This window comes from Haliotis rufescens, unplaced genomic scaffold, assembly GCF_023055435.1.
Source record: "Haliotis rufescens isolate VD_foot unplaced genomic scaffold, xgHalRufe1.0.p SCAF_18, whole genome shotgun sequence".
Lineage (NCBI taxonomy): Eukaryota > Metazoa > Mollusca > Gastropoda > Lepetellida > Haliotidae > Haliotis > Haliotis rufescens.
In genome coordinates, this window is record NW_025963868.1 from 12,037,422 (window position 1) to 12,061,156 (window position 23,735).

The 23,735-nt window shown below is 40.8% G+C and overlaps 1 protein-coding gene across 2 annotated transcripts in view; it reads right to left on the reverse strand.

Moving 5' to 3' along the window:
• Window positions 1-23,735, reverse strand: part of LOC124117990 (cell adhesion molecule 2-like) — a 41,304-nt gene that overhangs the window by 5,632 nt on the left and 11,937 nt on the right. For both annotated transcript variants that reach the window (XM_046480026.2, XM_046480025.2), the window contains 7 exons: window positions 9,811-10,197; window positions 9,160-9,519; window positions 5,964-6,239; window positions 5,147-5,239; window positions 2,710-2,832; window positions 2,247-2,268; window positions 500-578 (listed from right to left, as the gene is read on the reverse strand). In XM_046480026.2, coding sequence (XP_046335982.2) covers window positions 500-578; window positions 2,247-2,268; window positions 2,710-2,832; window positions 5,147-5,239; window positions 5,964-6,239; window positions 9,160-9,519; window positions 9,811-10,197 — 1,340 coding nt within the window. The remainder of the gene's footprint in view (window positions 1-499; window positions 579-2,246; window positions 2,269-2,709; window positions 2,833-5,146; window positions 5,240-5,963; window positions 6,240-9,159; window positions 9,520-9,810; window positions 10,198-23,735) is intronic.

Genomic DNA, 23,735 nt, shown 5'->3' on the forward strand with positions numbered 1-23,735 from the left:
ATTACGTTGAATACGGTAATGAACCTACAGGCCCGACACGAGATCCACCTACCACGGGCGTTTATTTCTAACACTGGGGGGGAGCCTTGGTCAACTGGTACCTTCAGAGGTCGTTTACAGTAACTTATTCTTTGGCAAACATAATCATATCACAAAACAGAGAATTGGTGAAGGAAATGAAACGTGAAGTATATTTATGTTTGTGAAGTAGTTTTATTCAACTTCAAAGTGAGGATCGAAGGGCAAGGTCAAACGTGTTGTACCGGCATCCTGGGGCTACAGGGGTCAACCGGCTACAGGGGTCGACAGGCATTCCAACAACATTGTGTCTTAACTCACAACGTTGATCTGGATCACTCGAGCAAACCATGGCTAACCAAGACCTACACTTTCAGGCAGTGTCCTATTCCCTCTTTGTTTAATTTCCTTCATGCCTTGTCACATTCTAAGTGAGACAGTAGGTGTATCAAGTTAACTCCATCTAATCTCGTTTACTTACATTATTGTAGTGGTTGAATTTCTTGTTGTCGTTCGTCACCAGGTCCGGTTTTGTGCTGTATATCGACATATTCTGATTGCTGTAAGGAGATATATTACACAAATGAGACACTGAAACACAAAACCTGGGTACAAGTATTACATTTCTTGATATTCAAAAAAAAAAGGATGATCATTTAATTCAAATATTTTGGCTTCATTTCCAGAATATCTAAAACTGACAATCCTTGTCCCCACTGTGCACTCAGAGTGAGTGAGTGAGTTGGGTTTAACGCTGCTTTTAACAGTATTCAAGTAATATCGCGGCGTGTCACATTAATGTGGGAGGAAAGCTCGAAGTGATGCAGGTTTCAGACGTTTACCACTTCGGTGAAACCCATGAGCACGGGTATGGTGCTGACAAACCTAGAAACATAATCGGGGCGAACTGGGATTTGAACCCACAATCATAGGTTTCTGGCGTGCCAAAGGGACGCAACTCTGCACAGCGAATCACGGCGCCTTAGACGACTGGGCCACTTGTGCCCCCCTGTGCACTCAGATAAGGAGCTGACTAAGCTAGCCAATTTTATAAATTTTATTGCTGCTTTAACGCTAGACTGTTCACACATGTACATGTTAAAAGCCGTTGAATACCTATTTTTAAAAAAAATTAATTTCACTTAATTGTGTCCGGTTTACTTGCATGATATTCCAGGAATAAAGGGAGATAACTCCTGAAAATTATCTCCCTTTCACTGTGTCTATTAAAGCTCCTTCCCAGCGCAGCACACCTTCGTTACACTCTCAGTAACTTCGCTGCCACCAGTTTGGGCGCGGCCATTACAAGAATCTTGAAATTTGGCCTCTATCCCCAAATGTGGCAACGTTTATACTTTTGTTTATGTCTTTTGGAATGCCATCATATTTCATTTTGAAAAGGTTTACGACTGACCATGTCTTCCAGATGAATGTATTTTGTTGTTTGTATAATCAGATTGGTTCGAGATTGCAGACTAACGGAAAATCAACCAACGTCTCCCTTACATTTTTATTATATCAATTACATGATAGTTTTAATGAAATAGAAATTCAAATTGACAAACAAAGAAAGTAATTTATCAGTGGTAAGTGTATTCGGCGTCATGACAGTCGTCACTTGTTTGTAAACATAACGGTCATTCGGTTGCGAGTTCAACTCCAAGCATGGTTGGGGCTACCTATCACAGTGGGAAGTTTTGACTGGTGGCAGCGGTAGTAAAGAGAGCTTCGCGAACGGGCTATCGCTGTGAGGAGCTTGGTGTCTATTTTGATACTATGGTTATTTATTATACCAAAAATAAAACTTATTAAGATAAACGCTCTTTCATTGAAATGTTATCTTCATCAAAATCTTATCTTCATCAAAATAAAGTCAGATACTTTTCATTACATATTTGTATTTTTTGAAATCATATATCTGGTTGGTTTGTTGCTTTATTGTTTAACGCTGCACTCGGCAATACTCCAGCTATATGACGGCTGTCTGTTAATAATCAAACCTGGACCAGACAATCCAGTGATTAATATCATGCGCATCGATCCACGCAATTGGGATGGATGATATGCATCAACCAAGTCAGCGAGCCTGACCACCCGATCCCGTTGGTCGCCTCTTACGACAAGCATAGTCACCTTTTACGGCAAGCATGGGTTGCTGAAGACCTATTCTACCCCAGAATCTTCACGGGTCCCATGTATCTGGAGTATAATTATACAGTTCTACTTACTTGTATGGCTTTTCAGATGGCTCTGGAAATGAGATAAAAAGAGAATTGAGGCAGGAAAAATACAATTTGGAAACAGTCATCTATTGTACATCATTTCAAACATAAGCTTGCAGGATTAGCATGACTATCTGACACTGTAAATATTGTAATACTGTTTTGTTTTTGTATGGTGTTAAATGCAGCACTCAGCAATATTCCAGCTATATGACAGCAGCTTGTAAATAATCAAGTCTGAACCAGACAATCCAGTGATTGACATCATGAGCATCCATCCACTCAATTGAGATACACTGACGAGCCATCAACCAAGTCACGAGCCTGACCATCTGATCCCTTTTACAACAAACATGACAGGCTGAAGACTACCCCAGTTCTTCACAGGATATTGTAATACTGACGCCATGTCCCCAGTGCAAGAAATAGTAATCGGGAGAAAACTGACTTAAATGTGTCACACACAGACCTTCAGGGGGACTCTTTGCCTTTCTTCGTCTGTAGAAGCAGACGCCAGCGATGATGCCCAAAATAAGCACCAGCCCGACGACGACACACACGACGATGATGATGGTAGTGTTGTCTCCGTCGTCTGAAACACAACATAGATATGTAGAATACAACTATCAATGTCTACATAGTATTAATGTTGCATAGTTTACATGCTAAGGAAGGATATGTCAAAACAAACGTCTGTGTGAAGTAATAAATAACAGGTCAATTCAACTTGCAACTTATGTACTAGATAAGGAATAAGGTCATGCACATTACTTTTTAAATGTTGTAGAAAATGACAGTTTTCAGTCGAATAAACAGGCAATCCTCATTTAGTTGAGCTTTGTGGCCCAATCACAACGATGCAGTATTTAACAGAAATATGTCCCAATGTACATTGATTTCAACATTCATGCCATGAAAGGACATACATGTAATTATCACTCCCTATGTCTGAACATGTCTACAAAGTTGGACTCGATGTTTCTACTAATTGGGTGAGTTGTGATGTACATTTGCACTTGTGTAGGGTGAAGATGTCAGAAGGGGTTAGGGGTCATACGGGGTGGAGTTGGGTTAAGTTGGATTGAGTAAGATGAGTGGGTTCGTGTTAAGCGAGGACTGGTTGTGTTAAGTGGGATAGGGCTTGGTTAAGTGGGTGGGGTTGTGTTAAGTGGGATAGGGCTTGGTTAAGTGGGTGGGGTTGGGTTAAATGGGAAAGGGTTGAGTTAAGTGGAATAGGGTTGAGTTAAGTGGGATAGGGTTTGATAAAGTGGTATGGGGTTTGATAAAGTGGGACAGGGTTGAGTTAAGTGGGACAGGGTTGAGTTAAGTGGGACAGGGTTTAGTTAAGTGGGATGGGGTTGGATAAAGTGGTCCGGGGTTGAGTTAAGTGGGACAGGGTTGAGTTAAGTGGAATGGGGTTGAGTTAAGTGGGATAGGGTTTGATAAAGTGGTATGGGGTTGGATAAAGTGGGACAGGGTTGAGTTAAGTGGGACAGGGTTGAGTAAAGTGGGACAGGGTTTAGTTAAGTGGGATGGGGTTGGATAAAGTGGTCCGGGGTTGGGTTAAGTGGGACGGGGTTGGATAAAGTGGGACAGGGTTGAGTTAAGTGGGACAGGGTTTAGTTAAGTGGGATGGGGTTGGATAAAGTGGTCCAGGGTTGAGTTAAGTGGGATAGGGTTTGATAAAGTGGGACGGGGTTGAGTTAAGTGGGACAGGGTTAAGTTAAGTGGGATGGGGTTGGATAAAGTGGTCCGGGGTTGAGTTAAGTGGGACGGGGTTGGATAAAGTGGGACAGGGTTGAGTTAAGTGGGAAAGGGTTGGATAAAGTGGGACTGGGTTGAGTTAAGTGGGTGGGGTGGGGTTAATTGCAGATGGGTAAAGAAAATCTGAGGGGGTCAAGAAAGGGGTGGGGATTGTCATAGTAAAGTGCACCTATGTGGGATTACCAGTAAAATGCTGTCAGGTGGTTGTTAAGGAAGTCAGGTGTAATTTGGTGGGGTCGGATTCAACTGTGAGGATTGCCTTTTTCTACACAAGGACAATGCTAATTATGCAAACAAATCTCCATGCCAACATGCATGACAGAACAGTCACTGTAACACAGTTAACATCACAGCAACTGACATCCAACAATATCTCAACCCATGCAACAAGTTGTCACACTTGTCAGTTCGGACATAGTGCAGGCTGCAGATGTTCCCCTAGGGGAAAGCATGGGCTCACCACACAGTGTTGACCATATTGAGGGTGATATATGGCTACCTCTAGTTGTCTAGTTGAAATTAACAGTGGATGAGTTGAAACATACCAACGGAGTCTATCACTGATAAAAAAGATATTGTTCTCTGATCTAGTCTTATTGGATGTGTGTGTAATGTCTTGAATCAAATCACTGAAGGAATATTTAATGGCTGTTTCCTCCTCATCAATCACAGAGGTACAGTCACAGCACATCACTTGACAGATGAGTGAGTGAGTGAGTTGGGTATAACGCCGCTTTTAACAGTATTCCAGTTATATCAAGGCAGGTCAGCTTAATGTGGGAGGAAAGCCTGAAGTGATGCAGGTCTCAGACGTTTACCACTTCGGTGAAACCAACGAGCACGGGTATGGTGCTGACAAACCTAGAAACATAATCGGGGCGAACCGGGATTCGAACCCACAATCATAGGTTTCTGGCGTGTCCAAGAGATGCAACTCTGCACAGCAATATGCAGCGCCTTAGAAGACTGGGCCACCCGTGCCCCCACATGACAGATGATATCACATGATAAAGGTATAGTCAAAGTAAATCACATGACATGTCATGGCAGAGGTACAGTCACTGCATATCACATGAGACATGACATAAAAAACACGACAGACACGTGACTGAAACATGACGACAGTTAACAGCTGAACATACCTGTTGGTCCGGGCTTAACAGCATCTGTCTTTCCAGAAGGAGGGCTTTGTGTACTCGTAGAGGGTGTGGTGGAAGGGGTGGTTGTTGTTGCAACTGCAGATGTTGGTAAGGAGTGAGAGAGAGACAGAGAGGAATACATGCATTAGTTCAGTCACAGTTAGATGATCATGCTCGTGCAAAGATGTAAACGTCATTCCAAAAATAACTCCTGACCTCTTTGTCTTACCAGTACCCGTACCTTAGCCATCTTGCTATTTGTACTTCAAAGCCCTGAATCTAACATAGGGTGGCTGGTTCAATCTAGCATGCGCTTGTAAATACAGAACTGGGATTATCTGCTTCAGCCAACAAGAAACTAATTTCAAAATATAAAATGTTCATGTCATGACATCAGGACATCAAGCTCTGGTAGCTCTGGGTCCAGACTATTACTATTGCCCTAAAAAAAGGAGACATCTTACACATAATCATCAAGGATGAATAGGCAGATATGAAAATCAAGACCTCTACAATTCTGTGGAAGCAATTTCTTTCACATGCTGAGATGTTCCACTTTCTCCACCAAAGACATAATTGTCTGTGGAGATTGTAGAAATATCAACTAATCTAGGATAACCAGGGCCCCGTTCCACAAAGCGATCTTAGCGCTAAGTCGGTCGTAACTCCCATTCTTTAACACTGACTTAGGACAGTCGTAGCACTAAGATCGCTTTGTGGAACGGGTCCCTGGATTATGTTCGCCTTCATATATGTCCCTTGAGTATTTGTACAAGAACTGATATGAGCAAAGATATAGAAAACAATAAGCTGTACTCACCAACATTGATGTTGAGAGATCTTGATGCATTGTACGTCACACCACCGACAACATTGGTGGCCATACATGTGTATGTTCCTGAATCTTCTATCTGAAGATTAGAAAGTGTCCATTCTTCGCCCGGCGTGGTGGAATTATCGTCTCCTTCTTTGTGCCAGGAGAAGGTTGCTGGTGGGTTGGTATCAGCATTACACTTCAGGGTGACGGTGTCGCCAACGGTGTGTGTGCCACCTGCAGGGTTGGAGCTGACATCGGGGTCACTATCGGTGAATGTATCTGCAAATATTAGCATCAGTGAGTATGGTTTTTCGCTGCTTTTATTCAGTATTCCAACCCTATTCTTGCAGGGGACACAGAAACTGTTTCCAAAATTGTACACAAGTGTGGAATCAAACCAAAACTTTAACAATGAGGCTTCCACACAATGTCAACTGCCCCTAATTTATGGGAGGAAACTTTGCTACGCTGATAAATACCACGACCCAACATTCATATCTACCACTGCCAGGCTAATAACTACCACTACCCAACATTCATATCTACCACTGCCAGGCTAATAACTACCACGACCCAACATTCATATCTACCACTGCCAGGCTAATAACTACCACGACCCAACATTCATATCTACCACTGCCAGGCTAATAACTACCATGACCCAACATTCATATCTACCACTACCAGGCTGATAAATACCATGACCCAACATTCATATCTACCACTGCCAGGCTAATAACTACCACAACCCAACATTCATATCTACCACTGCCAGGCTAATAACTACCACTACCCAACATTCATATCTACCACTGCCAGGCTAATAACTACCATGACCCAACATTCATATCTACCACTGCCAGGCTAATAACTACCACTACCCAACATTCATATCTACCACTGCCAGGCTAATAACTACCACTACCCAACTTTCATATCTACCACTGCCAGGCTAATAACTACCATGACCCAACATTCATATCTACCACTGCCAGGCTAATAACTACCACTACCCAACATTCATATCTACCACTGCCAGGCTAATAACTACCATGACCCAACATTCATATCTACCACTGCCAGGCTAATAACTACCATGACCCAACATTCATATCTACCACTGCCAGGCTAATATCTACCATGACCCAACATTCATATCTACCACTGCCAGGCTAATAACTACCACGACCCAACATTCATATCTACCACTGCCAGGCTAATAACTACCACGACCCAACATTCATATCTACCACTGCCAGGCTAATAACTACCACGACCCAACATTCATATCTACCACTGCCAGGCTAATAACTACCACGACCCAACATTCATATCTACCACTGCCAGGCTAATAACTACCACGACCCAACATTCATATCTACCACTGCCAGGCTAATAACTACCACGACCCAACATTCATATCTACCACTGCCAGGCTAATAACTACCACGACCCAACATTCATATCTACCACTGCTAGGCTAATAACTACCACAACCCAACACTTATATCTACCATTGCTAGGCTTATAACTACCACGACCCAACATTCATATCTACCATTGCCAGGCTAATAACTACCACAACCCAACATTTATATCTACCATTGCTAGGCTTATAACTACCACGACCCAACATTCATATCTACCATTGCTAGGCTAATAATTATCACGACCCAACATTCATATCAACCAATGCTAGGCTTATAACTACCACGACCCAACATTCATATCTACCACTGCCAGGCTAATAACTACCACGACCCAACATTCATATCTACCACTGCCAGGCTTATAACTACCACGACCCAACATTCATATCTACCATTGCTAGGCTAATAATTATCACGACCCAACATTCATATCAACCACTGCTAGGCTTATAACTACCACAACCCAACATTTATATCTACCATTGCTAGGCTTATAACTACCACGACCCAACATTCATATCTACCACTGCCAGGCTAATAACTACCACGACCCAACATTCATATCTACCACTGCCAGGCTTATAACTACCACGACCCAACATTCATATCTATCATTGCTAGGCTAATAATTATCACGACCCAACATTCATATCAACCACTGCTAGGCTTATAACTACCACAACCCAACATTTATATCTACCATTGCTAGGCTTATAACTACCACGACCCAACATTCATATCTACCACTGCCAGGCTAATAACTACCACGACCCAACATTCATATCTACCACTGCCAGGCTTATAACTACCACGACCCAACATTCATATCTTCCACTGCCAGGCTTATAACTACCACGACCCAACATTCATATCTACCACTGCCAGGCTAATAACTACCACGACCCAACATTCATATCTACCACTGCCAGGCTAATAACTACCACAACCCAACATTCATATCTACCACTGCCAGGCTAATAACTACCACAACCCAACATTCATATCTACCATTGCTAGGCTAATAACTACCACAACCCAACATTTATATCTACCATTGCTAGGCTAATAACTACCACGACCCAACATTTATATCTACCATTGCTAGGCTAATAACTACCACAACCCAACATTTATATCTACCATTGCTAGGCTAATCACTACCACAACCCAAAATGTATATACCTAACACTGCCAGGCTTATACCTACCACAGTCCAAGATTTATATCTACCATTCCTAGGCTAATAAATACCACAACCCAACATGTATATCTACCACTGCCCAACAATCATAACGATGTATAAGTCATACATGTATACGACTGCCAATGTTGAAAACTACCACTGCCAACCCTTTTCCCTCTTTTTAAGTGACTGCCAAATGATAGCAATGTCTGCTGAACCAATTGAATGATCATCATTGATTACCAGTTATTGGTAAAATTAACGGGCCTTCCCTCTGTCATGGTTAAAATCAAGACATGGTACATATTCCACATCACATCAAACATATTGTGTCTACTTTGTCATCCGTCAACTTCTACGTAATGCCTATCAAACAATTCATCAAACATGTTATCCACCTCTGAAATTCATGCCAGTGATTTTGCTTGAGACAAATTACATTAGGACTTTTTCATAGACATTCAACTTTTGCTTGGACATTCTTCTATATCATTCCAGAATTTGAAATTCTTTTTATTAAGGGCATACTGGATGACAACAAACCAATGTCCAGAAAATTAACTAATCTGAAACCCTGCATACTTACAGAAAACTGTGATCTTGTCAGTTTGTCTACATGTAGAGTTGCATGTTTCAAATCCTGTAGGTTTTGTGAGCAAAGTGTGGTTTGCTGCACACCGGATGGTCATTCCATTGTCTTGTCTGCTGACATTCAGTTTCAGCTGACTTATTCGATCAGAGGTGCAGGTTCCTGGACTTGAATAGGCAGGGTTTAGTATGGCTAGACTAGTTATGTCCTCTGGCGTGTTACCACGGTACCTGAACCACAAGAAGTCTCCTGCAGGTTTTCCAACAGATCCCTGACACTGGAAATGAACCTGCTCTCCGTCTGTGTAGCCATCAGCGTGGGCAGGAGTCAGTGTTATGGTTGGTGTCAAGGGTTGTGCTGCAAGGGAACATACACACACACATTACATCACTTAAGAAATATGAAATAGGCAACTCCAACATGACCAACCGCATCTTAATTTCTACATGTGGAGTTAAAAACAAATTCTTCAGACTGTGTCTTTGTCGTAGTTTGTTTGTTTCTTACAGACATAACATGTTAAAAACATAAAACGTTTTTTGAACATCCCAGTGAATTCTGTTACTTAAATGTCCTGGATCTCCCGTTATAATTTGTCCTGAACTGTATAACTCAAGTTTCAATATGTAAATGATAAAACTCACTTACCTTGCAATAGAAGATTCATATCAGCTGTCTGTGTAGCAGCCGTGGTCCCTGCGGTTTGATAACTAACAGTACAGCGGTAGGCTGCCTCATCCTCACATTCTACACTATCAAAACGCACACTTGTGGAACCATCAGACATGATGAGTGTTGTTCGAAGTTTAAAATCCTCTGCAACACTTGCACCATAGAGTGCTGAGTTGACATCTGGTCTAAAAACAGCGATGTCCGTATAAGATGGATCTGTTGTTCTTTTTCTACTCATTGTTATTGAAAAAAGTACTTCTCCCGGTGCCAGTACATATTCACACTTGACAGCGACTGGGTTGGGTCCTTTAATTCCTGTCTCATCTCTTGCTGTCACCGTTATTCCATAAACACGAGAAACACCTGCGATGAAAACATATGCCAATTCATCATACATGTTACATAGTGCTGAAATGTTTTTGCATTTATTCCGTTGTTTGTGTTGAAAATCATTGACTAAAATCAGCTTAAAATGATGCTGTGATTTTGCTAGAAACAAATGCCATCAGAACATTTTCCCCTCTCAGACATTCTGCTGTATCAAAAGCAAAATTTAAAAAAAAAGCTTGAGGGCATCATACCGGTATGCTGCAAATTAAGCTTAAGCCAAACTAAAATTCGGAGATGCCAAAGGATATGTGGGGCAACTGGACAAAAGGCCTTTGGCTCATACAGATAAAATGCACTTCTATCTTACTGAACATGCTGAATCGTACACCATTGAACTGACGAAACACTGACACACAACAGCAATTTATCCTCATCAACATTGACAGCTAAATAGGTTCACAGTTCAGTCTAGTTAACCAACTTGATACCAACAACAACAAAAATAATGGACATTTGTAATACGTCATCCATCCATGAATGTATGCTCAAAGAGCTTTTGACCAACATGAGCATGATATTGATAAATGTTGAACATCAAGCTTAGCATGCTTTCATGCTTATTACTCAAATAAAACATTAATACACATTTCTTTACGCCACAACCCTTAAAACACATTTCCAGTACTTTATATATAATGACATAGCCGGTTTGAAGATGAAAGGGGAGACAACTCCATCCAGTCCCTCCTTCACCTGATGCTTCGCCCTAACAGCAAACAGATAGCTTCAAATCTGCTCTCTGTCACAAATTATCTGCACTGAGTAAATATGCTTCGCTCAGGTCACAAAGACAGGCTCCCCGTTCTCTGCCAAGAGGGAAAAACATTGAAACGTATCCTTTGAAGTTGCCTGCTGCTTGTGCCCATCCTAAAAGTTTCCTTAACCTGACCAAGACAGGCCTCCAGCACGTTCAGAGAGGCCCTTTACTTATAATGAACCTTGCTTGTTGGAAGCTGAGTTTCAGATGGCCATCGGTCAACGGTAGACCAATAAAATTCAAATTTGACAGATAGATGTCGAAGTGGTCAGACTTTTAACCAAGAGAAATGAGAAGCCAGGCATCACATGCTTCATAATTTCATAATTAAACAGTAAATAGTAAGGATTAGTCTTACTTACAGTATCAATGCAATAAAACAATGCACAGCCATCAAAATTTGTAATTGAAATGTGTCTTTGCATCATACTTTCTGTATCATAGGGAAACACTGTCAGGAGCTATAGTGACATAGTCAAGCACTTTTCTTATCGCAACGTTTTATTGGCCAGATGGCATATATTCATCCAATCATGAACGGCATTCCATTGATTTGTTGTTATGGTCGATCCACTATTTCTGTTGATTTGACTATTTGACTTATTACATGTCTTTGATCCAAGTCATTGACCTATATATAGCTTTTCGTGTCAAATCCCTGGGAAGAAAGTGTGTGTTAAATCGGTGTTAACAGAAAAATTGGTTTTAAAGAAAAATAATGCAGATCTCAAACATAAGAAATTCATAGATTACACACGATTTCATTTTTTTACATGTTACAATATCTGATGACAATGAGATTCCAGACACAACTTTCATTTTAAATTGTGTAAAAAAATTCTCTAATTCTTCAAATTCCCAAGACATTTATTATATAACATACAGTCTAACACTGTTGGGTCCAAGGTAAATACTTCGAGTTATCTGAGGTTTGACACAACCAAAGGAAGGAACGAAGAAGGAATATGCAGTGACCAAGCTATAACTTCGAGACAAGCAAACGTTCAACACATCAACAACTGTTTGACTGTATGTGTTTACATCAATACCTGTCAATAATGATATTCTTCACATCACCAGACCACATTGACTAAATATGGAGGGTCAAAGTTCAAATAAACTATCATCACATGGTCCACACGAAAGATCAATATTCATATTTGGACAGAAAGTGTCCTGAAGCCGGACAACAGGTGGACATGACCGATGGGATAGGAGCCACGTATTTACCCAGGTCGCTGACAGCGTGTGACATTAGTGATCGGCACCTGTGAGAACCCCACAGGGCTATCAAGGGAGCCTGATAACAATAGATAGTCCCCACAAGGGCTATATTACATTTATAGCAGGCAGTTAATCTGCTAACCTGGCCACGGACAAAGACCCTGTGGGAATGTTTATTTACTTAACTTGGGTACTGAAACATTTAAGTATGTTTCAAGAGTACATACTGAGGGCAAAGAGAAATAAACCTTCTTCAACTTCACAGTGGTTTTAATTAGGTTTGTTAGGATTCATCCAAGTACCATGCATCACAATAGTTTGTGCGGTTGTGTAGAGAAAGTAAGCAAGTGTGTTTACTTACTCTATTCATCACCATATTTCTTAAATTACTCAAACTTGTCACCATTGTTATTAATCAATCATTATAAATAAATCAGCGTTCCTTTTTACCGGTAATTACCAGTTTTTTACCGATAAAATTAGGCTTGGACCGATAATTCATATGACTGCTAGTCCCTGTGGACCGGCAAATATAGTACCTTATAAATCTTTGTTGTTGAACAAGGCATCGGTGATATTCATATAAGTACATTTTTTGTTACCATCATTTGAAGCGACTTCCTCTCGAAATGTATAAAAAAGAGAGAAAATTGTGACTGAAGTTTGCGTGAATGACGTATAGATCTAACAAAGTAACTTCCGAGATGACATCTTTGCAATGAACATGATGTTGAAAGAATTAAAACCTAATCATTTTCATGCGTTTTTTTATTTGTTGAAAGTTGGTACTGGCAAAAATTAGGGGGGACTGCATATTTTTAGAGTTACCAGTCCACAATGTCTGGCAGATTCAAAAGCTCAGGGGAACACTGTATATATATGTAAAGAATAGGAAAACTTAAACATGTAAGAATAAAATCATATGTTAATATGTGACAAATATTTTCATGAAAAGATACCAGAATCAAACTCTGACCAAGAACATGTTGAACAAATACTTTATCCACTTTGCTGGAAGCCTATCATCCCCATTGGACATTTCTGTACCTGTTACCATGGTTACAGTTCTTACTGAAAATATTGACACTATACTACAACCTGTGTAAGAACACTGATCCTACTCTCCATCACAATCTATGTACATATCAAATGAACATGCAGGCCTTAGTCTATCAACTGAAGATCTTCTTTCCCAAATCCACTTCACATACATAATGGGACAACAATATCGCTTATCAACCCAAGAGAAATGATAGTCTTGCTTCGTAGGTCTCCAGCCAATATATCTCCCCATTTCATCTAAACTGACTTAAAAATTTATGACACATCCCCTAAAGAGCATGTCAAATCAATCAAGATCAATACAGATAAGGTCCATTAAATGATTTTTCTTTGTCAGTCCTTTGCAATTATCAAACACACTTACATGGCTTAGACATAAATGTTCAGTGCGGAATAAACCCATGTTTTTACTTCACTTCCTTTTGAGAGCAAGTCATGTTGCAGCATTGTTCAACCATGTGTAGCAGCAATTTGTCATTGTACAAGCTGAAGTGCCACGCCCACAAAATCCTGCAATGTCATACACTGTACAGGCACCTCAGTAAAGAGGTATTACCTTGTCCGTCCTTAAATTGCTGCATTCAAGCCTTCAGGATAAATCAATGCCTGGGTATTTGTATTGTTATCATGGTTATGTTGTATAGCTTCTGTTAGTGTATTGTGAGTGAGCGCAACAGTTTGCCTGATTTTATATTTTGTTATGTTATGCAGATTTTGCCAAAATCATTCAAGTCTCATGACCTGAATTTGTCACGGCGTAATTTTCAATAGATCTGTGTGTAAATAATAATGGGCTGTTATTAGCTGGGCTTACTACAGAATGTTACTGTAGGGTTTTACCTTAAGTTACAAAATGGAAGTTGTAAATTTCAAAGGTCACTTTACAGGAAATATGAGGGTCCTGTAAATTAATCAAATGTTGTAGTGCACTGTACTGTAAGATTTGATAATAACTATAATTTAGGATCTTCATATTTCTTGTAAAGAATTTCATACTATGAACGTCATTGTCTGTCCCTGAGCAAGACACAATATTCCTTTTTCTGAGTCCATTCTAAACCTTTCTGCACATTTCTGCGTCGCGTAAAACCTTGTTACTTATAGTAACATCTAGTCCCTGAAATCAACTTTTTTACAGATAAAACAGTTATTAAAATATAGTCATAAAATATAATAACAATGACCCTGGAGAAATTTTTCCTGACACTGCAGTAATCTAAACTTGCCAAAATATTATAGATGTGATTGGGCTGTATTGAATATATTTGTTTCAAGGGCTGTGTGACGGATACCTGTTACTGTAATCGGGATTCAGACGAGTGGTAAACATGAGAAAGTCGCAGACAGTGACTTTATGTGAAAAATATGAATTTGCTCATGCGTTTTTGCATCTTTTTATACCACAATAATAATTTTACACAAAAAATAACGGATGCATCTACACTAAACAATTCTTCGCTATTGCCCTCCATTCAGCATGATGACACGCAATCAACAGCAAGTCATCTCTGACGACCATCCTCGGCTGCTGGGGACCAACCAAGCACCTTCCCAGGGCGTGACACCTTCGTTACACACCCAGTAACATCGCTGCCACCAGTGTGGGCGCAGCCATTACAAGAATCTTTAAATTTGCCCTCTAAACCCAAATGTAGTCACGTTCATACTTTTATTTATGTCTTTGGGAATGACATCATAGTCCATTTTGAAACGGTTTACGACTGACCATGTTTCCCAGATGAATTTACTTGTTTGTTGTTGTTTGTATAATCAGATTGGTTCGAGATTGCAGACTAACGGAAAATCAGCCAACTTCTCCTTTACATTCTTACTATAACAATTACATGATAATGAAATAGAAATTCAAATTGACAAACAAAGAAAGTAATTTAGCAGGGGTAACGGTCTATCGGCTGCGAGTACAACTCCAAGCATGGTTATGGTCATCTATCACTGTGGGGAGTTTTGACTGGTGGCAGCGATAGTATAGAGAGCTCCTCGAACGGGCTATCGCTGTGAGGAGCTTGGGGACCAACTTGTACCCAGACACCCTGCAGGTCCTTGCTAGATAGTGTCAGGAAAAGTATCAGTTTGACCTGCCGGACAGCCAGGAAGTACGATACTGAACAGCTGATATGATCTTGTCACCCCTGCTTCACGGATGCTAAGACTTCTGAGTTGCAGACAGATTGTAACAACCGTATCTCAAGTCAACATATCACAATTACAAATCATGATAGATGTTCTGCAGAACATCCTCATGGCAGCAGCACCTCAGAAGCCTCAATGAAGTACACTCTAGGAGTACACGAATCAGAATTTCTTTCTACATATAAGTACACAAGGATTGCAATGCCATCTGAGACTATTTACACCCTACTTCCATCTTCCAATGTACAAAGTATTTTTGGTGAAACGACAGTGTTATTGAGTTGGGTTTTACGCCGCTTTTAACAGTATTCCAGTTATATTGCTGCGTGTCAGCTTAATGTGGGAGGAAAGCCCGAAGTGATGCAGGTCTCAGACGTTTCACCACTTCAGTGAAAGCCACAATACGGGCATGGTGCTGACAAACCTAGAAACATAATCGGGGCGAACCGGGATTCGAACCCACAATCATAGGTTTTTGACGTGCCCAAGGGACGCAACTCTGCACAGCGAATCGCGGCGCCTTAGATGACTGGGCCACCCATGCCCCCGGGTGAAACGATAAATCAGTGCACCAGTGCATCATAAACTATGTATGTGATGATAAGATACACAATACTTCTTTTTCTGTATCGATACAAGACGATAAACTTGAAATATATTACCCACTATTCGTTTAATGACCCCTGGCGTTTTTGCCAGATATATTGGAACTGGCGTTCATGTTCATTACTAAAAACAACCACAAAGAACATGTGTCTACTGCTAGCTTTTCCTTTTGCAATGTTTTGAGCCTGCTCTGAAATATTTATTTTCAAGAAGTTTCATGTGATTTGACTTACATATGCGTATCACGATACATATCGTATCATGACTTATGTGTCATGATACATAATGTATTGCGATATTGCTGTATCGTTTGTCCATGCTATTATGCATACTGTGGTCTGGTGTTGCCTGCCTTGATATTGCTGGAATATTTCCAAAACCGGCATTCAACCATACTGACTCAATCTGGGTGCCAAAAAGGGTGTATTGTCTACATGGTCTAGTGTATAAACACATACCGGTATATGTCTTCTGAGGCGGTTTTCTTTTGCTAGGATCAAAACCTCCAAATCAAAGTGGTAAACATGGCAAAAAGATGAAGCTAAATTGTTTCAGAAAGCAGGCATTTGATTGGCTCCAAAACCCACATATCCCACTTTAGCTCAGGGTTCACCAGTCCACTGTGACCTCAGACATTTAACATTGATGGCAGTTCCCATTTGACTCCTATTGAAATAGTTCTATCAAGGATCACAAAGGGCCATTAAAGCACAAATCAGACAAAAATAAGTTACATTTGAATGGTTGAAAAGTGCTCTGCATTAACATGACAATCAGCTGATAATCTGAACATTGCAGTTTGGAGAGTCAAGTGCTCATTTAGAAAATGCATGACAAAAACGTTTTTTTACTGATTTCATCATTTTCACTGATATATGATGATTGTGTGTACACCCATGAGCCACACCACAGCAGCTTGTAAATATACCTGCTTGAACCTGGTACGCCAGGGCAGAATGTTAAAGACAAAGGGCAGTATGATTTCCTTCTTCTTTGCCCTGAAAACAACGGACATACTAGGTTTGTTTGTTTAATATGTAATGTCTCACTCAGCAATATCCCAGCTATATGAGAGCAGTCTGTAAAAAATCAAGTCTGAACCAGACAATTCAGTGACTGACATCATAAGCATGATAAGCATCGATCTACGCAACTGGAATACGATGACATGCATCAACTAAGTCCACCCAAGCAAAGTCCCCTTCATCATGGCAAGCATGGGATACTGAAGACCTATTCTTCCCCGGATCTTCACGGGTAACATACATGAATGTTTCAGGCAGGTACTTTCAGTATGGCATTAGAAGTTGTTTTCAATATGTTGCTGAATAAATGCCATGAAGATTCTGTGTCAGAATTGGTCTTCAACAACCATTGTACGAGGTGACTAAGAGGATCGGATGGTCAGAGTCGCTGACTCGATTGATGCATGTCATCTTATCCAGTTTCGTAGATCAATGCTAATGGTGTCAATCACTGGACTGTCTGGCTGAGACTCGATTATTTCAAGATTGCCATCCTATAGCTGGAATATTACTGAGTGTGGCAACATGTTAAACAACCAACCAACAAACAAGGAAGCCCAAACAAACCAGGTTGGTTGTTGGTTGGTTAGTTGCTTAACGCCGCACTCAGCAATATTCCAGCTATATGGCGGCAGTCTGTAAATAATCGAGTCTGGACCAGACAATCCAGTGATTAATATCATGAGCATCAATCCACGCAATTGGGATCGATGAAATTACATAAAAAAAGTCAGCGAGCCTGACCACACGATCCCGTTAGTCGCCTTTTACGACAAACATAGTCGCCTTTTACGGCAAGCATGGGTTGCTGAAGACCTATTCTACCACGGAATCTTCACGGGTCGAAACAAACCAGGTAATATATAACAACAAATGCCATTCCTTGAATATCTGAACTAGAACTCAATGGACTTGGATATACGTACATTAGTTTTTAAGTCAGTGACAATTTGTGTTCAACCCTCAGTAAAAACATACTTCCTGACCCTGAAGATGAACGCACCATCAACTAGGAAAACAATACCAGCAGTGCATACTTCTACAAGTCCTGGGCACAATACACATCAGTGTACCACAACAAATCTCCCTCAACCCTACAATAGGAATGTACAACACGTCAATCGCAAATTGACGTCAATTTTGAAATTAATGACCAGTTAGTCATGTTTGATAACATCCACAGCATGTGTGCTTGAGTTGACAAACGAAACAGGTCACTGACTCCTTTATTCGGATAACGATGGGGTATGTCGGTGATGAGATCATCCCACTGTTCATCCAGAACAGACAGCACACTGGACGGTCTTATGCTCAACCTTCCAATGCTTATGTCAGTCCTTAAAATGAACTGATACAGGACTTTCTGACACTTTAACAATTGTACCAAAGCTTGAGCCAGCTTGTCTTGTGAACTTCTGATCGGTTTAGTCACAGGTGTTTGGGTTGGTTTTGGTTGTTGTTTTACGCAGCACTCAGCAATATTCCAGCTATATGACGGCGGTCTGTAAATAATCGAGTCTGGACCAGACAATCCAGTGATTGATATCATGAGCATCGATCAACGCAATTGGAATATGATGCATTCATCAACCAAGTCAGCGAGCCTGACCACCTGATCTGGGTATGTCGGTGATGAGATCATCCCACTGTACATCCAGAACAGACAGCACACTGGACGGTCTTATGCTCAACCTTCCAATGCTTATGTCAGTCCTTAAAATGAACTGATACAGGACTTTCTGACACTTTAACAATTGTACCAAAGCTTGAGCCAGCTTGTCTTGTGAACTTCTGATCGGTTTAGTCACAGGTGTTTGGGTTGGTTTTGGTTGTTGTTTTACGCCGCACTCAGCAATATTCCAGCTATATGACGGCTGTCTGTAAATAATCGAGTCTGGACCAGACAATCCAGTGATTAACAACATGAACATCGATCCATGCAATTGGGATCGATGACATGCATCAACCAAGTCAGTGAGCCTGAGCACCCAATCAGAAATTGGCACTTGTCCTGTTGTCCTCACCAAACTGCCCAATAGTAAAGGTATCCCAAGGACAAGTAGAAGTTGGCCCATTTTTTTAAAGGTTTTGCTATATGATATTATCATAAGGACTAGTGGGCAAAAACTGTTAGTTTCTAACCTGGCGATCCTGTTAGTCACCTCTTACGACCGGCATAGTTGCCTTTTACGGCAAGCATGGGTTGCTGAAGACCTATTCTACCCCAGATCTTCACAGGTCTTGGTGTTTGGTGGCAGAAGGGGGCACTACTGTGTCTATATGTTTTTTAATATTTGTCCAAGTGCTGAGAAAGATAGCGGTTCTCTATTCATTTTGCTTGTTCAGTGAATTCGTCTGAATCTTGAGGCAGTTGGATATCTGATAATATCCGCTACGTCGTTTTACAGCTTTCCCACCTACAACTGCTATGAAGATCCTCATACTTTTTTATAGCGCAGAATGTGGAGAAAAACTAACATGTTGACCAAGCTTAACTTATCAGGGACTTTCTCAAAAGTTGTCAGCTGAGTTATTTTTCCCATATTTGATCAGAATGTGGTGTATGGAGCAATGGGCCTGTGTCCAGCGAGGGAGCAGAGTGAGGATGGTGGCAGTTAGTGTGTGATTGCCACCTGTAATTGCTCCCAACACACACATCCCCCATTCCATATTGACTGTCACACAGACAGGTATTCCTCGTCAGATCTGGCCACCAGCCCGCTTGTCATGCCATACACACACAGTGTCAACATCTCACCACAAACACAGTCAGTTCAACATTGTGTCCAACCTAGTGAAAACATTCAATTCTTTTTTTCCCTTATTCATTCTCGTGTTGTGAGTGAGTGAGTTGGTGGTTACTTGGTAGATCTGTAAACATGGTAAACATGGTAAAGGAAGTTTGTTTTTTAAATGTTTGAATATAGAAGAATAATTGAATATATTCCCTTAGCAGTATTAATCATTGTTTAACGTTTATTCGAAAAACCACTGTTGACCAATCAGAATGCAAGAATCTAACATGCCATGGCAGAATATTGCTTTGAGCCGTATTTCAGTTATATCATGCTTACGAAAAACATAAGTTGCTGGTGATAATATTAGAAGTTTACCATTCCGGGGTAGAATAGGTCCTCAGCAACCCATGCTTGCCGTAAAAGGCGACTAACGGGATCGGTTGGTCAGGCTCGCTGACTTGGTTGATATCATGTCATCGATCCCAATTGCGTGGATCGATGCTCATGATATCGATCACTGGATTGTCTGGTCAAGACTCGAATATTTTACAGACCGCCGTCATATAGCTGGAATATTGCTGAGTGCGGCGTTAAACAACAAACAAAACCAAAACAAAATCAGAAGTTTACCAGTTTAGTCATTGTTGATAAGGGCTGACTAAAGAGACTGATAATCGGAATTATCATTGATGGGAAGAAATATTATATTATGAAATTGTTGTCAGTGAAAACAACTTATAAGCCATTGTGATGAAACAAAGTTAAGATTTACCATGTTTACTGAAACAGACTCGTAATTGTCAATGTCAATTGTCAAAGACGGAAAGCAACTGTTTTGGTTATATCTCAAGTGTCCACGAAGAAATCTATGCATAAATGTGTCACTGCAAACCAGTGGCCTCAATAACTGACCTCTGAACAGGTCAAACAACACAAACTGTTACATATTCAAAATCTCTAGTTCACGTCAATCATGATTTCATACAGTGAGCTGAGTATGGTTTTATGTGGCTTTTAGCAATATTCCAGCAATGGCAGGAGACACCAGAAAATGCGATCCATGCCTGCCGTAAAATGTGACTATGCTTGGCGTAAGAGGTGACTAGCGGGATCGGATGGTCAGACTCGCTGACTTGGTTGATGATGTTATCGTATCCCAATTGCGTGGATCGATGCTCATGATATCAATCACTTGATTGGCTGGACCAGACTCGATTATTTACAGACCGCAATCATATAGCTGGAATATTGTGGAATAGAGTGTGGCACGCAATGTTAAACAACAAACAAACAAACCAAGAAATGAGCTTCACACATTGTACATGATGTACCCATGTGGGGAATTGAAACCAGGTCTTTAGTTGTGAAGAGCTGACACTTTAACCACGAGGCTACACGGGTGCCCCTGATTTCATAGACATGAAATGCTCTGCATATGGTAAGTCCAATATTACCACTGATAACAGGATGACTTTCACAATTGTTCATACTACTTATCATGCTGATATTCCTGGGTGTTAGAAGAAGGAAGTTTTCCGGCACAACAAGCATGTTCAGTGTATAATTTGATTAATTAAGCATCATAATTTGAGAACAAAAGGGAACTGAAATCAATCTCCTCAGATTACGACCAACGAATAATAATCACATCCTCTTCCTGCCCTGTCTACTTCCCTGTATCTTGTTTGTTTTATGCCAGAATCACCGCCTCCGTGGTCTAGTGGTAGAGCGTCCGTCCGGAGAGCGGAAGGTCTGGGGTTCGATCCCCAGCCACGTCATGGGTACTTGTTGTTACCCTGTTTGGCGCTCGGCAATTAAGGGGTTAAAATAAGGACTGGTCAGCTTGTATCTGAGTGGGCTATTCATGTTAAACTGCGGCATGGTATCTCAGTGAGCTAGCAGTATAAATCAGCATCAGTCCAGACTAGTATACAAGCAGCCACACAAACATGCATGCATGTCACTATGTAAGTGCAATAATCTTGGCCACGACGTTAAACCCCATTTTACCTCACCTCATCATGCTCAATGTGTCTTAAAATATATGATAGCGGCCTGTAAATAATTGAGTCTGGCTGTTTGGTTGTTTTTTTGTTGCTGCTTAAGGCTGTCAAGCTATATGACGATGATCTGCAAATAATCAAGTCTTGACCAAAGGATCCAGTGATTGACATGAGCATCGATCTATGCAATTGGGATACGAAAATATGCATCCACCCAAACAGCGAGAGTTACCATCCGGACAATCCCATTGGTCGCCTCTTACGACAAGCATGGGTTGCTTCAGACCAAGTCTTACTAATAAGAGGTTCAACCAGAGAAACCAGTGACTGATACTATGAGCAACGAGCCACTGTGCCAGGGTATATGATATAAACCAAGTCACCAGTGTTTTAAATAAAAGAAATGCCAAGCAGCCATCAAGACCTACAGACTGTAGAACCAGCTGGCCCTGATTAAACTCTTTTAGGCCCTCTTTTAAACTGCAGCTTACAGTGACAAATAAATTGACAAGTAAATTTACTGCATGCCATAAGAACTAGGGCTTGGACGATACACCAACTGTGCAATCCGATACGTATCACGATACATTGTTCGCGATCCGATACGTATCACGCAACTTGAAAGTGCTCTTATCTGTGGTGTGTAAGCCATCTTTTTCATAGACAGGATAGTCAAATACCTGGCACACTGACGATTTACAGCTGGCAGTGTCAAGTATGATGCAACGGATGAAAATATTTACTTGTTCACTACTAATTAGTGCATGGTGTAACACCCATTAAAGCAAAAATTTAAGGTATGAATCGATATTTTGTACTCAGTGTGAGAGTAAGATCGATTCTTGTATCGGAAAGTAAAATATCGAGACCCCACGATGCATCGGTGTTTCGTCCCACCACTGATAAGAACCCATACACGTTTGAAACTACAAGCACGACACAAAATCTCCCTGTCACGGGCCCATGGACAAGCGGTTTTTTCAAACACTGCAAGTGCCCGAGTCTCACCACTGTTCCACTACAATTCTTATCTCGAATCACCCCCGGGAACTTCCCTCTGTAGCAAACATTAATTATGTCACAAATCCACATCAATGTGGATAATCACAATCCTTACCTGATGCCTCGTTAACCCCTTAAACATGTTAACCCTTAATTGTCCAGTTGGGTGCATTCTGGGACCACCTGGCTTAACGTGTTTAATGCCCATAAGAGAAAATAATCCACATCACACACTCAGTGAGGTCTTTATGTTGTATAATCATGAATGACAAATACACAGAAGTCCTCTTGCTTACATAACTGACAGTAATTCATCAATAACCACGGTGATGGCTACCAAACACTGAAATTACTCAAAGTGAAGAATTAGTGAGTGAGTGAGTTGGGTTCAACGCCGCTTTTAACAGTATTCCAGTTATATCACTGCGTGTCAGCTTAATGTGTTAGGAAAGCCCCAAGTGTTGCAGGTCTAAGACGTTTACCACTTCAGTGAAATCCACGAGCACAGGTATGGTATGGTATATATAATGTTTTAAATAAGATAACTTGTTCCTGGGACTTAATGTCGGTCTTCCCATCAAGGGGACATAAAATATATTGGTGCATAGTGCCGTACCACAAGAACAGGAAGTACAGTGTCATCTGAAGTCTGCAGAGCATGTAGTGAGTGAATGAGGTTTTACGCCGCTTTGAGCAATATTCCAGCAATATCACGGCTTTAACTCCTAGGCTACCCGACCACCCCTTAAGTAAAGTTGAAGGGGATATAATATAAGATTTGGGTTCACTTGTACAAAGTTCTTGTTGTGGTGGTGTGTGAAAGTTACCATGGTTACATGTCGTAATCACTTTGTGCCAGGAACTCTGTCACCAGTTTCTGTGGAGGCTTTTTAAAATTATGAACATTATAAAAAACAACTTTGTGCTTTTTGCCCAAATATTC